This window comes from Lathyrus oleraceus, chromosome 6, assembly GCF_024323335.1.
Source record: "Lathyrus oleraceus cultivar Zhongwan6 chromosome 6, CAAS_Psat_ZW6_1.0, whole genome shotgun sequence".
Classification (NCBI taxonomy): Eukaryota; Viridiplantae; Streptophyta; class Magnoliopsida; order Fabales; family Fabaceae; genus Lathyrus; species Lathyrus oleraceus.
Window position 1 is genome coordinate 423,670,877 of NC_066584.1, and position 17,397 is coordinate 423,688,273.

At 35.8% G+C, this 17,397-nt stretch overlaps 1 protein-coding gene across 1 annotated transcript; it reads left to right on the forward strand.

Moving 5' to 3' along the window:
- Window positions 1-8,105: 8,105 nt before the first annotated feature.
- Window positions 8,106-10,085, forward strand: LOC127097598 (uncharacterized). Its single transcript, XM_051036100.1, has 4 exons — window positions 8,106-8,605; window positions 8,918-9,050; window positions 9,236-9,320; window positions 9,397-10,085. Exons 1-4 carry the CDS (start codon window positions 8,142-8,144, stop codon window positions 9,864-9,866), a joined length of 1,152 nt encoding a protein of 383 aa, XP_050892057.1. The 5' UTR covers window positions 8,106-8,141; the 3' UTR covers window positions 9,867-10,085.
- The last annotated feature ends 7,312 nt before the right edge of the window (window positions 10,086-17,397 follow it).

The window sequence follows — 17,397 nt, forward strand, 5'->3', positions numbered from 1 at the left end:
ATGTGACTCTATGCATGTGGTACCTCAATGTGAACTCAAAGTTCCACCGCTTTCCGATTCAATATCTAGAATCCAAGCCACGCTTTCGATCCGGACAAGACCAAAGCCCTACGTCTGTTTCCAATGAAGGATCACCGCTTAATACTACGCCTAATCCCAATTAAGGATTAACGTCTGCTACGTCTGTTTCCAATGAAGGATCACCGCTTAATACTACGCCTAATCCCAATTAAGGATTAACGTCTGCTACGTCTGTTTCCAATGAAGGATCACCGCTTAACCACTTCCACAATGAAGTCAACCATGCTATGAATGAATGCACACATACCAACACATATGCAATTAAGACCATCTATATACCGTCTTAACATCCCACATATCACCATGACTCACAATTGGTACATATACACATTCATCATAACACATCAATTACGATTACATATACACATCCATAACCATAAATCATTCACAATTCAATAATGGTATACATACACATTCATACAATATATTATTCACCGATATAGGCCAATCATCAAATATGTACACATAGATTTCATTCCAAAACGCACATAATATTTAAATATCAGTTTTTCACTTTTCAAACAGTGTTAACCGGTTAACGTCCTGGGTTAATCGGTTAACGCAAAACAGAATGCGCTTCTTAGCAATTTATAACAGTGTTAACCGGTTAACGCCCTGGGTTAACCGGTTAATGCAAGACAGAATGTTGTTTTTTCAATATTATAACAGTGTTAACCGGTTAACGCCCTGGGTTAACCGGTTAACGCAAAACAGAAAGCTGTTCCTGCGCTAACACGAAACAGAATGCAGATTTCCCCGCATTTTTCATCGTTGGAGGACTTCCGTACCTCCGATTTCGATTCCGTAAAAAGCTACACGTTCAGAAAATTATGACTCATCCAAATATATATTCATTCACAGTTTTAGCATAATTTAATCGTCACAATTCAAGAGTATTTATCAAGACCTAATAATTCCAAAACCATGTCGATTAAGGATTTCAACCTAAAACATGTTCCTACCCATTGACCCAATCATACTAACCCATAATGATAAGGATTTCCCCCCTTACCTTGTCAATTTGATGGAAACCTTGACTCCTCTCGCTTTTCCTCTCCTCTTTCTCTATTGCCTTCAGTGCTCAAGTGAATTCTAATTCTCACTTCCTTCACTCTTACTATTTATAATAGTATTCTAGTTGGGCTTAAATCATCTAATTTAATCACTAGGCCCAATAATACCTAATATTTAAATACCTCTATTTAAATTCAAATAATTAACCACTCACTATGCACACTAGGTTAATTAATAATTATTTAATTATATCTCATATCAACTAAATAATTAATTACCACACTAATTAAATTAATTAATCCATTATTATACTACCTCACAACCGCTTAATTACTTAACGCTCCAAATAATTAAATTAAAATTATAATAATAATAGTATAAGAACTAATTACTAAAAATTGGGCTGTTACAGCAGGTATGGGAGACCTCGCCCAACGAGCTAGCCCGATGAGCTTGGCCCTGTGAACTTTGCCCAACGAGCTGTTGTTAGATGCCCAAAAGTGCTTATTTGAGCTATCATATGTGGGCATCTTTCACTCTTTTTCGTTGCTAAAATTGTCAAAATCACATTTATTTTACATGGAATGCGTTACATTGATAAACAAGCTTGGTGCCTTTGATGTGTGTGTTATTGTGCAGGAAAGGCATGAATTAATTGATAATAAAGACACAAAAGAATTGGCAAAGGAACCAAAGAATAGGAGCATTTCATCTGCCTGCTCGCTAGGCGAGGCTGAGGCGAAGAATGGGTTCGCTAGGCGAGCTCCTGGCGAACAGCTCCAGTAAATTAGCAAATTAATTCGCTAGGCGAGCTCAAGGCGAAGTCTGCAGCGAATTCATTCTGTTTTGGTGAAAAGTGCAGCCAACACTCACTCGCTAGGCGAGGCTCTAGCGAGTCCCCAGCGAGCATTCCAGTAGCAAAACCTCTCAACCTCGCTGGGGCGAAGGTTGAAGCGTGTCCTTCGCTAGGCGAAGGTATGTTCGCTAGGCGAACATGACAGTTCAGCAGGCCCTGTTTGCTCTGGGCGCAGGGGCTTTTTGTGCTCATATTTGACCTTCGCTAGGCGAGCCATTCTGCTCGCCTAGCGAACATGACAGTTCTGCACTTGTCTATAAGTAGCAGGTGCCACTTTTGGGCACCATACCTCATTTTTACCAACTTTTCCATTTTTTGTACTTTCTTCTAGATATTTTACAGCATTGTTTTGTGGGAGCTTTTATGCCCTAATTTCATTTCTCTTCATCTAGCAACCATCTTCCACAAAAAGAAGGTGGATTCCCATCCAACTTCGATTATCCGACTTGGATGTTGATCAACCTTCTTTCCTTACTTGCCGACCAAGCTACCATGAAAATGAGTAGCTAAGTCATCCATTTGTCAAGGTTAGATGTAGGTGATTTCTAGCTTTGTGTGTAAATGTAAGGATCCTCATATGTAAACTCTTTAACGGTAAATATATGATGAAAACTTTGTTTCTATTTAAAACTCTTTGTGTTGGTATTTGATCGAGAGATGTTTACCGATTCTTGACCTAGGTTTTCATCCAAACTTGTTTGTTAGCTAGAGATAGTAACGAATGATTTTGTTCACCATAAGGTTGAACCAAAAAGTTGTCATTTTGATAGATTGTGTTCGAGAGAAACAATGGATCAAAATGGCAAAACTCACAATGGGTGTTCGAGAGAAACGCATTGAGAGGACCTTGTGAAATTATTTATCATCTAAAGGAGTTTATAAGATTGTTGACCGAGCAAATATATGCAAAGCAATGTAATCATTGAAACCTAACTTTGACAATATTTCTCATATTAATCAAAACATAACTTTTTCCGCAATTAATTACTTTGTATGCAAGATAACTTGATTAAAACCAAAACCCTAGTGTTACATTAAGTTAAGATTAATTCAACCATTGAACGGCAGTGATATCTTACAATCTCTGTGGATACGATAACAAAAACCCGACACTTAAAAACTGTCTCAACAGCTGTTGTGCTCCTCTGGCGAGGATGACAACATATAGTTGTTGTTCGCGACTCGAATTGTCGTAACTTGAGTTTCGTGACTCAGATTGAGGCGCAGTTCAAGTGTTGGAAAGCTAACGCACAAAGCTACATTATGGTATTGCCTTATGAGATGAATTTTCGTGTTTGAATGATGTGTGAGTATATGCTTTGAAGTGTGTATATAATTGCGTGACTTATTATACATGTTTGATGATGAATCAGTGTTGAGATGATCTAACATGATTGAGTGTTGTACGTGAATATATATTTGACGTGGTGTTACTGTTTGATCACTATTTGGAAGTATTTTGGTGTCGTTATTATTTATTTTGGAATTAATCAATTATTTTTTATTGATAATGATGTTGTGCATACTTGTGGTAAACGCATGGTGATAATTGTGGTGATATTGCATGTTGTTAAAAATCATGCATCATGGCGTACAAACTTTTGTCCAGTTTTGGTATGCTCTAGTCTGATGGTGTGGATTCAGGAGCAAGTAGCTGGTTCTAGATGGGAATCGATGAAGCGTTACTAAAGGTGTTAGTAGCGAATTTGTGTGCTCTTATCCGATGGTGTGGATTCAGGAGTGAGTAGTTGGTTCTAGATGGGAATCAGTGAAGAGTTACTGAAGGTGTTAGTAGCAAATTGGTGTGCTCTAGTCCGATAGTGGGGATTCAGGAGTGAGATGGACTAGGATTGTCCATAATGGTACCACATACATAAGTGCCATGTTATATCGTGATGGCATTACATACATATATATGTGCATGTTATTGTGAATGAGTGTGAGATCGCTGTGATGTTGATTGTGTATTGAATGTGTGTTATGTTGTATGTTTCTCTACCTTCACATTATTTACACTGTTCATATTGAATGTTTTTTCTCAGCCTTTTGCTTCATATTGTCCACGATGGACATCTTGTAGATAACCAAGAGTGAGCATTATTGATGTGTGTGGAAGGTGGCTTGTTGGAGTTACTTTTCATTTTTTTGTCGCTTTATCGCAGTTTAGTGGTTTTAGTTCTCTGATCGTGTAACATCGGGACATGAGTTTGTTATGTTTTTGTGTTAACGTATTCATTGGTACTTGAGAAGTTTATTAAATATTTATGAGGTTTTATTAAGGTTTTTATGATATGATTTCCGTTGCATGTTGGTAATTGTTGATTTGTGTTTTGGGATGTCGTTGGTGACACCTTAAATTGTCGAGTAATGCTTTACATATAAGTTTAAGGGTTTAGGATGTTCAACTAACTATGTCGACTAAGATGATTCGACCAACCTATCAGATGATTCGAGGCAAAGACTGATTTGAAGGAGGCTCGGGAACAGATCCACAAGATTAGGATCACTCTCTCTTCAAAACATGTTCAGATTCTAAAAAATGGTTAAACAAATTAGCTCTTCGACAAAGGTCAAGATCGACACGTCCACCAGATGTTAGGGACTCAGGATATTCTTAAGTCTAAAGACTATGTAATATAGAGATGTCTCAACAACACTATAGGAGTCGACAAAAGACTCTCGACAGAGGCATTTAAGAGGTTTAAAGTAGTTATCAACGGAGTTATCAGAATGATATTTGGTTTTCAGCAATTTTACCTTTGAAGAAGCGTGGAAGTAAGTAAGAGAGATGACGCCTATATAGTGGGATACATGTTAGATCTTGGGGATCTATTTGTTGTTGACAGTTACTATTGTATTAGTATATAAGTCAATCTCAGTGTATGGGATTGAAGTCATAAATTTCCATACATTCTCTGTAGAACTAAAGTATCAAAGTCATAGAGAGAAACAGTTTGTGAGAGATGTATGAGTCTGCGTCCATCTTTTAAATTTATTTAAGTCTTTTCAATTAAAATATTTATTTTATGACATTTATTATGCATTCTCTTTACTTTATTTCTTCAAATTAATTATGAATTTACATTCAGTTCGTTAATTTTCAAGCATTTATGTATCATCTATAAACACTTTTCTTTTCCTTGTCTTTGAGATTTTTTCAAGTTAAGTCTCTTAAGTGAACCAAACTTGTGATTGTTTTCTAAAAATATCAGTAAACACATACAAAGAATATGATAAAATATAAAAATGATATTTGTTGATTTCTCTATAGAATTAAAAAAATATATAATGGCATGTATGATTTCGTAACATTATGCGGTTTGATTCAGTTTGGTTCAATTTATAAAATACAAACCGCAAACTGAACTGATTCGCGTTGTTTTGTTAGAAAAAGACTCAAACACATCCAAACCAAATGTGTTTTTTTTTGTTGCGGTTTCCAGTTTGGACCAGTTTGATTTACGATTTTCTATTGGGGTGGATCAGATTTGAACACATCTAACTACAACAACCAAAAGTAACCAAAATTAAGACAAAGGTAGAGGTTTCCAACTCAGGACCAGCAACAACAACACCAAAATCTGACTAAACATAACAATAACACAACCATGGGAGGCCTAAGACACTCATACCACTATTTACTCAAGAGCATAATTGGGTTCTCAGGTCAAGCCGAGAAAGTACAAAAGTTGACCATAGAACTACCAAGATATATTTTTAAGCCAATAGGATGCTCGTGTCATCCACGTCTTTCACTGTCACCGAAGAGCTAGAGAACATAATATTGTTATGATATTTTTAAATCGACCATATCATGGCGTTCCAAATCATCAAGAAATCCCCTAATCATAGTTGCTCCATTAAGCGGGAAAAACATATGGAAAATGGTGAAAATATATCTAGGTAAAACTTCACACCGCACCAACCAAATGAATATCATATACCTGATAGTAGCCACAAACTTACAAGTCACAAAGAGATGAGAAGATGACTCAATGAATGAAAACATAAAGGTCAAGAAAAGGTCCCCGAGCCTAAAAAGACCCCCCTATTAAGCAAGTTTTCTCTTGTGGGATTATGGTCTTGCAAGAGCTGATAGGAGAATACAATTACTTTAGAGAGAGCCCAACTACTCTAGATGTTAGTATATAAAGTGTGATTATGAGTCCCACATCGTATGAAAAAGTGAATGTTGAATACTTTATAAGTTAGAAGGTCCATAAATCCAACACCTTAAGGTATTGGGTCAGTATGTGGTATCTCTCTCACTTGCGTGGTTACTCATAAAGCTCGATATGATGATCCTTGGACCCCCTTATGACCCAAAAGTGGTATCTAGCCGATTTTGACTAGGGCTTATTGTATCAAAATCCTTCTTGGAATGGGTGTTCAGGCGGTGTGTGTCGTTGAGGCCATCCAACAACGGTGCAAGTAGATATGGATGAAAAAAACTTCCATTTGAGAGGGAGTATACCCATAAGAATGGATGGGATCACACTTGAGGAGGAGATTATTGATATATCAAGTGTGAGTATGAGTCATACAGCGGATGAAAAAGTGAATGTTGGACACTTTATAAGTGAGGAGACCCATAAACTCAATGCCTTAAGCTTTTGGGTTAATATGTGATGTCTCTCTCACTTAGCGACTATCAAAAAATAAATAAAGATTTACTCAATATAGGTCATTAGTGCAACATCACCAACTCGAATACGAGTCTGAAGTTACCTGGTGTACCCACCAGCTCTATCCTCACGCAACACAGTGTATGTTCATGTCACACTTAACTATCATAAAATGGTGATTGAAATTACATCAAGTTTAATACTCACTTGTACCTATAAGCCAGTTTTGTAAATAACTTGTGAATGATATCGTATCCTTGCACGAAACTAGAAGCATAATGGCTGATAGTGGAAAACGACAATCATGTCAAACAAATGTAAACTCTAACAACAAACAAGCATGTCCAAAATGTACGAGTTCTAAAGAGAAAGAAAATAGAAAATGAGGATCCTTACTTGTCAATATTTTCTAATAGTGGTATAAAGAAAAGAAGAAAAGTCTTAAAAGAAAACATTGATGTACGCGCATAAAAGATTGAGATATAACTAGTCCCAAACAATGAAGCCAAGATACTTAAATTTCTTGAGTTGTAGTTTGCGTAAATGTTTATATATGGTATTGCTAACATCAACTTGTAAATGGAATCCTCAGCCGATTGATAAATTGGGCAAAGGCCCAACATATTCATTTCATAATTTAATTATTTAATGTTTTAAAAAACTTAATAAAAATGCTAGAATGATTACTTATTAATTAATCATGTAAAAACAAAATTATCCTATTCATCCATGCCACGTCATTAAAAATTTATTTTTAGTCCTAATCATTAAATAATTAAATTAAAAAGATTAAAACTGCATTTAAACCAAAAAATTAAATAAAATTTAAAATATTTTTGACAAATATATTTTATAACGAAGAATTCAAATTCATTATATAATCTTATACTCTCTCCCTTTATAAAATTAAATAATGTGAAATAGAAAAGGTATCGATTACTCGTTCTATCTTGACCCAAAAAAATTACAAGATAAATTTGTTGTTTTAATAAATAAACTATTAATTAATATCAATAAATGTTTTGAAAATATGATAAATTCAATATATATATATATATATATATATATATATATATATATATATATATATATATATATATATATATATATATATATATATATATATATAAACATCAATTACTCTTCCAATTTTCTTAATTAAAAAGAGTAAATTTTGAAAATAGATTATCTTTTTAATATAAAAAAAGTAGATAAATTATACTTGAGTAAAAAAAACTCCTTGCCAGTTAAGTCTACATTGTACTAGGGATAAACAAGCCTGGATTGAGAAGTTTTAATAAAGACCATGAATTTGAACATTATGTTTTCCATTTTTCACTCGTACGAAAATAAAAGCCTCGAAATCTTGATGTACGAAACCTAACCTTTCCTGGTATTACTGAAAAGCGGAAAGATACAAACAAAATTTAGTGTTTGTGAGATAAATTAATTTGTCGCCATTCTAGTCAAAAGTCCGTTTTAAATTTGACTGTAAGTGCAAATTCATTTTAAACCAAGTTCATTTTTTATAAGCACACAACTTAAACCAAATCACAAGCAAGGAAATGGATCCGAGCTTCATCGGAACTACTCCTTCTACTGCGGAGAACCACCACCACACTTCCAATTGTGCTGACACCATGGAGTTCGACGAAAGGTTGGATAACTTGCTTCGGCGGGATCTTAGTGAGTTCGACTTCAGCCTCTTTGACATCCCATTACCGCTTTCTTCACAGCAGCCGGTAACAGGTGGGATGCCTATTGATCCGGTTCCTGCACCTGCACAGCCGCCACAGTTTCAGAGCTTCTCTAAGGTATCTGATAATGTCAATTTGATAAAAACTAACCGTGCCCTGGCTGCATATGGTAGAAACCGCGGGGGCGAGACTGTATTAGGCCACCGCCATGACAGTAACCGTGTTTGTCTCAGCAGCGGGTCCTCAGCGCCATCGTCTTACAAGAAGAGGATGGTTATTCCCGCAGAAAAGCTTGCGGAACTTGAAATTGCTGATCCCAGAAAAGCACAGAGGTTAACAAAACTATATTATTATTTTTAATTTAATTTAATTTATTTATTTTTAATTATTATAATACTTCTGTGAATCAATTTTTAACAAAATTTTAAACTAAAAGATTGATCTAATTTTTTTATCCATTAATAGTCTCTTCACTATAAGTGTTTGGGATTGATGGTACAAAAATTGAATTTTTGCGAAGATTTTGAATCTAGTAATTTTGCATGCATGAAAATTTGATTGTTTTCTTGCTTTTTGTTTCAATTGTGATTTATTTTAACAAGATTGTAACCAAATTTTGCGATGTTAATGCTTGAATCATGTAGGATTATTGCTAATCGGATCTCGGCAAAAAAATCCAAGGAAAAGAAAAAAAATTATGAAAAAGAGTTAGAAAAGAGGGTTGAGTTGCTTCAGATCAAAGCAGATACTGTAACTGCCGAGCGTATGATGGCAATGGTAAAAATCTAATTTTAAATTTGTTTTTAGAGATCTATATATTATAATGTTTATGATATGAGTATGAAGTTATGCAATTAAATATACACACATAAGATATGAAAAAGGAATTATAATCAAAAAGGAATATGAATTTCATTTCTAGGGTTTGTTAAAAATATTAATTAATATCTCATGTGATGTAGAATGAAGCTATGGAATTAACTGCTGAGTACAAGAGAATCAAAGACCTCATACAATCTAAATTACAGCATCAAGAACAACAAAGAGGTATTTTTTCCCTAAGCATTTCACATTCAATTTAATATTGTCATGGATATAATATAAACACTCTTTGTACTTGTAGCTGTCATTGAATTGATGAAGGATGAAGCAAATATTCTTGAGATGCAAATTCATGAACTCAATACAGCAATGGCTGATTTATCTTTTGGTGAACCAGCCTCTCAATCCCAGCTTCAGATTCCTCCTCAGCCAGAATTCTACACACCGCCGCAGCCGCCTCTGGTTCCTCCTCCACCATCTTCATTTGGCGAGCCTTTACTTCCTCCTCTACCATCTTCCCTTGGCGAGCCTTTACTTCCTCCTCTACCATCTTCCTTTAGCGAGCCTTTACTTCCTCCTCCACCATTTCCGATTGGCGAGCCTTTAGAGCCTTTAGTTCCTCCTCCGCAATCTCTCTTTGGTGAGCCTTTAGTTCCTCCTCAGACATCTCCCTTTGGTGAGCATTTACTTCCTCCTCCGTTAACTCCCTTTGGTGAGCCTTTTAGTGATCATTTTATTGGCACCAGCTTTTCAAACAATCCATGGAACTAGTATAATCTTGGGGGCAGGGGTAATCATCATTCATCACTAGTGACATCTTTTGTGTATTGGCATATATATGTATGGGTGAAGCTTGTGAATGACATCTTTTCTGATGCACTTTGTTGGAGCATGAATAAGCCAAATATTAGAACTCGTAAGAGATTCTGATATTATTGTAACCTCAAAATTTTAAATTATTAAGTAAATGAATTGCTTTTACATTTCTAATTATTAGAGACTAATAACTCAGAGTAAACTCTAACACACTTTTATGCATTTTTAGATTACACCATTGCTACAATTTTTTTTTAAATATAATGTGTATGAAAATGGTAGAAGAAGTTAGAACCGTAATGTATATGAAAATGGTATAAGAACCTAGAACTATTATGATACTAATCTAATAAAACATCCCGAAAGAATTAAAATAATATAGAAATATTCATCACCATTGAGAAGAAGTTAGAACTATAATGTATATGAAAATGGTATAAGAACCTAGAACCATTATGATTTTTATCATGTTAAATTGGAGACAATTTTTTCATCTCAAGATTTATGAGATATAGTATAAGAAATCTTCACTGCTCCCTATATACTTTCGCTTTTAATGCAACTCAACAAAAAGAGTTAAAGAAAAATAAAAATAAAATTCAAACACGTTGTTCACTTTGAAATAAGCGGTGATTGATGCAATTTTAAACTATTAAAGATGAAGGAGTTTGTGACAATTAAAGATTACTATTCTAGAGTTAAATAAATAGTTAATCAAATGAGAGCTTCTAGGCAGGATATTCTTGACAAGAAAATCATTCAGAAAATTTTAATTATTATATCCCAAAAGTTTGACCCAATCGTGACAAAAATTGAGGAAACAAAAGAATTGACCACTTTATTAGTGACATGACTATTAGGCTCTCTTGAAGCATATGAGTAAAGATTGTATGAGCATAAAGAAGATACACTTGAAAATATTGTCTAGTAAGTTGTTGTACTGCTTCACATTAGTGGGGCTCCTCATATTGATGATCGTCTAAAACTTGTCCGAATTGGCTTCAATACCCCCTCCTTATCAACATGAATCCAAAAATATCCCGTACTTGTACTCTAAAAGAGCATTTGACAGGATTTAGACGCATGGCATACCTTCTCGCTGATTATGGGATGTCCTTCAGGTCGTCGGCATGATTATGTCCTTTTGCCATCTTAATAATCATGTCGTCGACATATACCTTCAGAATTTTCCCAATCTGATGGGCGAACACAGCGTCAGCGTCCATGAGTCGCTATTATGTGTCATTTTTTATACCCCAATTTTATCATACATTTACCCTAACTTGTCATATATTACATAGTACTACTTGCATTCATATGCATCCACACTTGCATACTCAATAAACCATCTGACCTATGACCATGACATTCTCATTTTTTACTTAAGATATGAATTTGTTTGAGGCTCTCATCTCATCCTAAAACCTTGACCTTGTTCTTGATCTTTGGTTTAAGTGTTTGGTTTAAGGCTCATTAGATTTATGGTTTGTTTTTGTTAACATTTGGATCATGATTTGGGGTTAGATTAAGGTTTTATTAGAATTTTTGCATTCATATACATTCGTTTTAAGGTTTGAAGCTAAATAGATTTTATATTGAAATTGTATTGCATTTTTTTCCTTTTACTAGCATATACCACATGTTTAAAAAAAAGTACAAATTTGCATTACATAATTTCATAAAATAAAAATAAAAGGAAGATTTTTTTATTACATAGTTTGGCTAAATAAAGTGTAAGTCTTTTACATTTTGATTGAATATTAAGAAAATAAAAAAAATAAAAAAATAAATTGGTTTTATAATAAAAGTACAAAAAAAAAATAGTGAGACTTTAATATTGATGGAGGGATCATTCCTTCCACGCACTTCATCTTTCCATAAGAATGATCATTCCTTCATGCCCTCATCTTTACTGTGTTCACGCATCCCTCGTCATCATCATCTTTTGACCTCATGTTATTTCATCCTGCAACAACCAACAATACATTAATACACCATACACATATACACTATCATATGGAAAACTAAATGAGATGAGTAACCAAGCCAAAATGAAGAACATGTGAATTAACAACCATATACCATCCATCATGACACACATACCATCCATAACACTTAAATAAAAATATTTAAAAAATTCAAATAAACACCCAGTGAAAAAGCACGTGAGTTTTATGGCCATGTATCTCTCATATTCACATATGCATACATCAAAAATCAATATAACAGAAAATATTTATAATATTTTTTTCCTTTCCACTCCCCATGATCGACAGAAGCAGGAAAGTGTCCAACCATCTAATGTGTTGAGTAGTGTTAGTTATTTTTGATCTTTTATAATTTTGGGCTTTTATAGTTTTGGGCATTGACTTGAGGTCCAAGTTAACCTAAATCTATAAATAGAGAGAGTAACCCTTATTTTTGTAATAGAGGTGAATAGAGTATTCATAACATTGTATTCACAGTATTTTGCAGTTATAAAGTGAATAAGAAGTTTTCCACAATTTGTGGGCAGAGAGAAACTCTGCAGAATTATATTACTCTTCTCCTTTGTCGTTTTATACACTCTCTTTCTCCATTGTTATTTATTTTCATTGCCATTGTGTGGGTGATAACAATCTTGTTCATCAAGATTGATTGAAATTCTCCATAGATTTTGGGGGATTTTCAACATCTGGTATCAGAGCTCCGGTTAATCGATTTGTGGAAAGAAAGTCACCATGTCAACAAATCATCCAAACGGATATTTTCCAGCAAATCTTCTGATTCTCAAGAACAACAACTATGAGAATTGGTGCAAGCAGATAAATGTTGTGTTCTGTTATCAAGATCTTTGGGATCTTTTGAAGGAAGGAGTAGCAACGGTTGCAGAAGCCGCGGCGGATCAAGAAAAGGCTGCACATAAAGAATTGAAGAAGAAAGATTATAAAGCTCTCTTTATAATCCATCAATGTGTTGATGCAGATAACTTTGAAAAAGAGTGATGCAGAGTCAGCGAAAGAAGCATGGGAAATTCTGAAGAAATCGTTTGGAGGCGCGGAGAAGGTGAAAGAGGTGGGGTTACAAACTCACAAAAGAACGTATAAACTACTTCAGATGGAAGATAATGAAAGCATAACTGATTTCTTCATCAAGGTTACGAAACTGGTGAATCAAATCAAGATATGTGGAGAAGTGTTGACATCAAGATCTGTTGTTGGAAAGATCTTGAGGTCGTTGGCTCCAAAGTTCGACCACGTGGTAGTAGCCATAAAAGAGTCGAAAGATTTGTCAAAACTGACAAAGGAAGAGCTTCAAGGGACGCTTGAATCTCATGAACAAAGAATGGCTGAAAGAGCTGTAGGAAAGTCGAAGAGTGATATGGCTTTGCAGGCTCAATCATCAAAAGAAAGAAAAGGCAAAGGTAGCTGGAATGGCAACAAAGGCAGAGGAGGTTACAATAATTCGACTGGTCGAAATCAGCAAGAAGGAAACTGGTCGAATCAGAGAAAACCCTGGAACCAAGGCAACCAAAGAGATGGTGTTGTAGGTAAAGGAAGACGTGGTGGTCAAAAGCCAAACAAGAGTCACATTCAGTGTTACAATTGTCAAAGGCATGGTCACTATTCTAGTGATTGTCCAGAAAAGCAAAAGAATCAAGAAACTTATGCAAAGCTGGCGAAACATGAAGAAGAAGAGATGTCGTTGATGGTTACAACAAGAGAAGAAGAGAGATTCAAGGACCAGTGGTACTTGGACTCAGGATGCTCATCACACATGTCTGGAAGAAAAGATTGGTTTGTCAACATAAGCCCTCAATGAAGAACATGGTGAAATTTGCAAATGATAACACTCTAGCAGCTGAAGGTGTTGGTGATGTTTTGATTATGAGGAAAGATGGCAAGAGGTCAGTAATTTCAAATGTGTTGTACACACCAGGCATGAAGAGTAATTTGCTCATCATATGGAAATTGGTCGAAAAGAACTACAAGGTGTTGATCGAAGACAAGATGATGAGAGTTCTCGACTCAAATGGAAGGTTGATCTTGAAGGCTTCAATGTCTCATAATAGAACCTTCAAGATTGAACTAAATGTGATTGAGCATAAGTGCCTTGCAACAGCAGCCAGCAGAGATGAATGGATATGGCATTACAGACTTGGCCATCTCAATTTCAAAGACATCAGAAATTTGAAGAGAAGAGATGTGGTTTCAGGATTACCAGAAATCGACATTCCAAACGAAGTCTGTGAAGAATGTGTGCAAGCAAAGCAGCATAAGAACAACTTCAGTAAGGATGCAGGAAGCAAGTCGAAGGTAATTCTTGAAGTCATATACTCTAATGTATGTGGTCCTCTCCAGGTGGATTCTATTGGAGGTAACAAATACTTTGTTACATTCATAAATGATTTCAGTCGAAAACTATGGTCTTACCTGATCCAGAAGAAAAATGAAGTGATATAGGTATTTTCCAAGTTTAAATATATGGTCGAAAGACAGAGCGGTCGAAAGATCAAGATTTTGAGAATTGATGATGGTGGAGAATATGTGTCAAAAGACTTCGATGTATTATGTGTGAAGGAAGGGATTGTGCATTAAGTGGTGCCACCCTACACTTCACAGTAGAATGGAGTCGCGGAAAGGAAGAATATAACCATTATGAATATGGTTAGAAGTATGTTGAAAGGCAAGCATCTACCCAAAGAATTATGGGGAGAAGTTGTGTCGACTGCGACATATATCCTGAATAGATGTCCGATGAAGAAGCTAGAAGGAATCACGCCAGAAGAATGTTAGTCTGGTGTCAAGCCTAGCTTGAGTCATCTGAGGGTGTTTGGATCTATAGCACATAGACATGTGCCAGATCAGTTGAGAAGAAAACTTAATGACAAGTCCAGTCAGATGATCCTAATAGTATATCATTCTATGGAGGATACAAGTTGTTCGACCCAGTGAATAAGCAAGTAGTGATCAGCAAGGACGTGATCATAGATGAGCTTAAGGAGTGGGATTGGACTGAGAATGTCAAGAAAGATTCAGTAAGAGTCTTTTGTGATGAGCTAGCTAGTGAAGTCGAAAGAGAAGTTCGACAAGAAGAAGTCAGAGGTGAAGCAAGTACAAGCAGACCTCAAAGAACAATACACATGCCTACAAGGTTGTAAGAATGTATGATTACATCAGATGATGTGGTCGATGAAGAAGGTGAGCTGGTACATTATGCTTTCTACGCAGATGTCGAACCTGTCAATGCAGCTGAGGCATTGAAAGATTCAAAGTGGATGAAAGCAATGGACGAAGAGTTGAAGTCAATTGAAGTCAACAACACTTGGTCACTTGTCGAATTGCCCCAAAATAAGAAGGCAGTCGATGTGAAGTGGGTATACAAGGTGAAGTTGAATCCCAAAGGATAAGTGACTCGACACAAGGCGAGACTTATGGCGAAAGGATTTCTTCAGAAAGAAGGAATCGACTTCGATGAAGTTTTTGCACCTGTTGCTAGGATCGAAACAATTAGGTTAGTTGTTGGTCTAGCAAACATGAACAACTGGCAAATGTGCCAGATGGACGTGAAATGTGAATTCCTTAATGGCCCCTTAGAATAAGAAGTTTATGTTGCACAACCAGTTGGGTTTATGAAACATGACGAAGAAAGAAAGGTGTGCAGGTTGCATAAAGCCCTGTACGGACTTAAACAAGCTCCAAGAGCTTGGAACAAGAAAATAGATGGCTTCATAAGGGAGAAGAAATTTGTGAAGTGAAAATCCGAACATGGAGTATATGTAAGAAGAAGCAATAGTAAATTGCTTATACTATGTCTCTATGTCGATGACCTATTGATAACAAGTAGCTGCAAGAAGGAGATCGAAGACTTCAAAGGTGATCTCAACAAGGAATTCGAAATGTTAGATCTGGGTGACATTTCATATTTCCTTGGCATTGAATTCTACAAGAGTGGTAGAGGTTTGATGATGCACCAAAGAAGGTATACAGGCGAAATTCTCAAGAGATTTGAGATACAAGATTGCAACCCAACTTCGACTCCAATTGAACCCAGATTACAATTGTCGAAAGACTCAGATAAAGATGATGTAGACCCAACCCAATATAGAAGACTTATTGGGTCACTTTGATACCTTTGTCACACAAGGCCTGACTTAGGATACAGTGTAGGTATGGTAAGTAGGTTCATGCAGAAGCCAAAGGTATCACATCTAGCAGCAGCGAAGAGGATACTAAGGTATCTGAAAGGAACTCTCGACTATGGCATTTTGTTTCCTGCAGTTGATGAAGGAAAAGAATGCAAATTAGTGGGATACACAAACTCAAGTTGGTGTAGTGATGTTGAGGATCGAAAATCCACAGCTGGTTATGTGTTTATGCTAGGTGGTGCACCAGTTTCTTGGAGTTCGAGAAAAGAGCCAGTAGTGGCATTATCGTCATGCAAAGCAGAATACATAGTTGTTTCTCTTTGTGCATGTCAAGCAACATGGATGGTGAATCTGGTCGAAGAGATAACATCGAAGAGTCATGGAGCAATTACCATGAAGATCGACATCATGTCAGTTATCAATCTGGAAAAGAATTCGATAGCACATGGTCGAAGCAAGCACATCGAGATGAGGTTCCATTATCTTCGAGAGCAGGTAGCAGATGGAAAGATGAATGTGGAACACTGTAGAACTAAGAATCAGATTACAGACATCATGACGAAGGGAATGCAGGTCAAAGTGTTCAGAAGGCTAAGAGTTATGATGAATGTAGATAGCTTAGACACAATGAATTAGGTGGTGTGTTGAATTGTAATTCCTTGTGTCTAAGCAGGTTGCTCGACAGAAGTAGGGAAGTGTCCAACCACCTAGTGTGTTGAGTAGTGTTAGCTATTTTTGGGCTTTTATAATTTTGGGATTTTATAGTTTTGGGCTTTGGCTTGAGGTCCAAGTTAAACTAAATCTATAAATAGATGGAGTAACCCTTATTTTTGTAATAGAGGTGAATAGAGTATTCATAACATTGTATTCACAATATTTTACAGTTGCAAATTGAATAAGAAGTTTTCCACAGTTTGTGGGCAGAGAGAAACTCTGCAGAATTATATTACTCTTCTCCTTCATCGTTCTATACACTCTCTTTCTCCCTTGTTCTTTCTTTTCATTACCATTGTATGGGTGATAACAATCTTGTTCACCAAGATTGATTGAAATTCTCCATAGATTTTGGGGGATTTCCAACAGATATCAGGGATTAAGCATTTCTCTCTAACAACTCACAAATGATTCACCCTTATCCCATTTTTGTTTTACAGCAAAATTTACACACGTGGCATAAAAATGTCTTCCTAATATTCCTCTCTCACACGTATCAAGATTTGTGAAAAAACTTCATCTCACTCCTCTCATTTTTATCCTAAAAATACAATCCTCTTCTATCTCAATTTCATGAAGAATCAATGCATCAAACCTCTGCAAAAATATTTCCCTAAACCATTCCCTCAAAGCACACTAAACCTA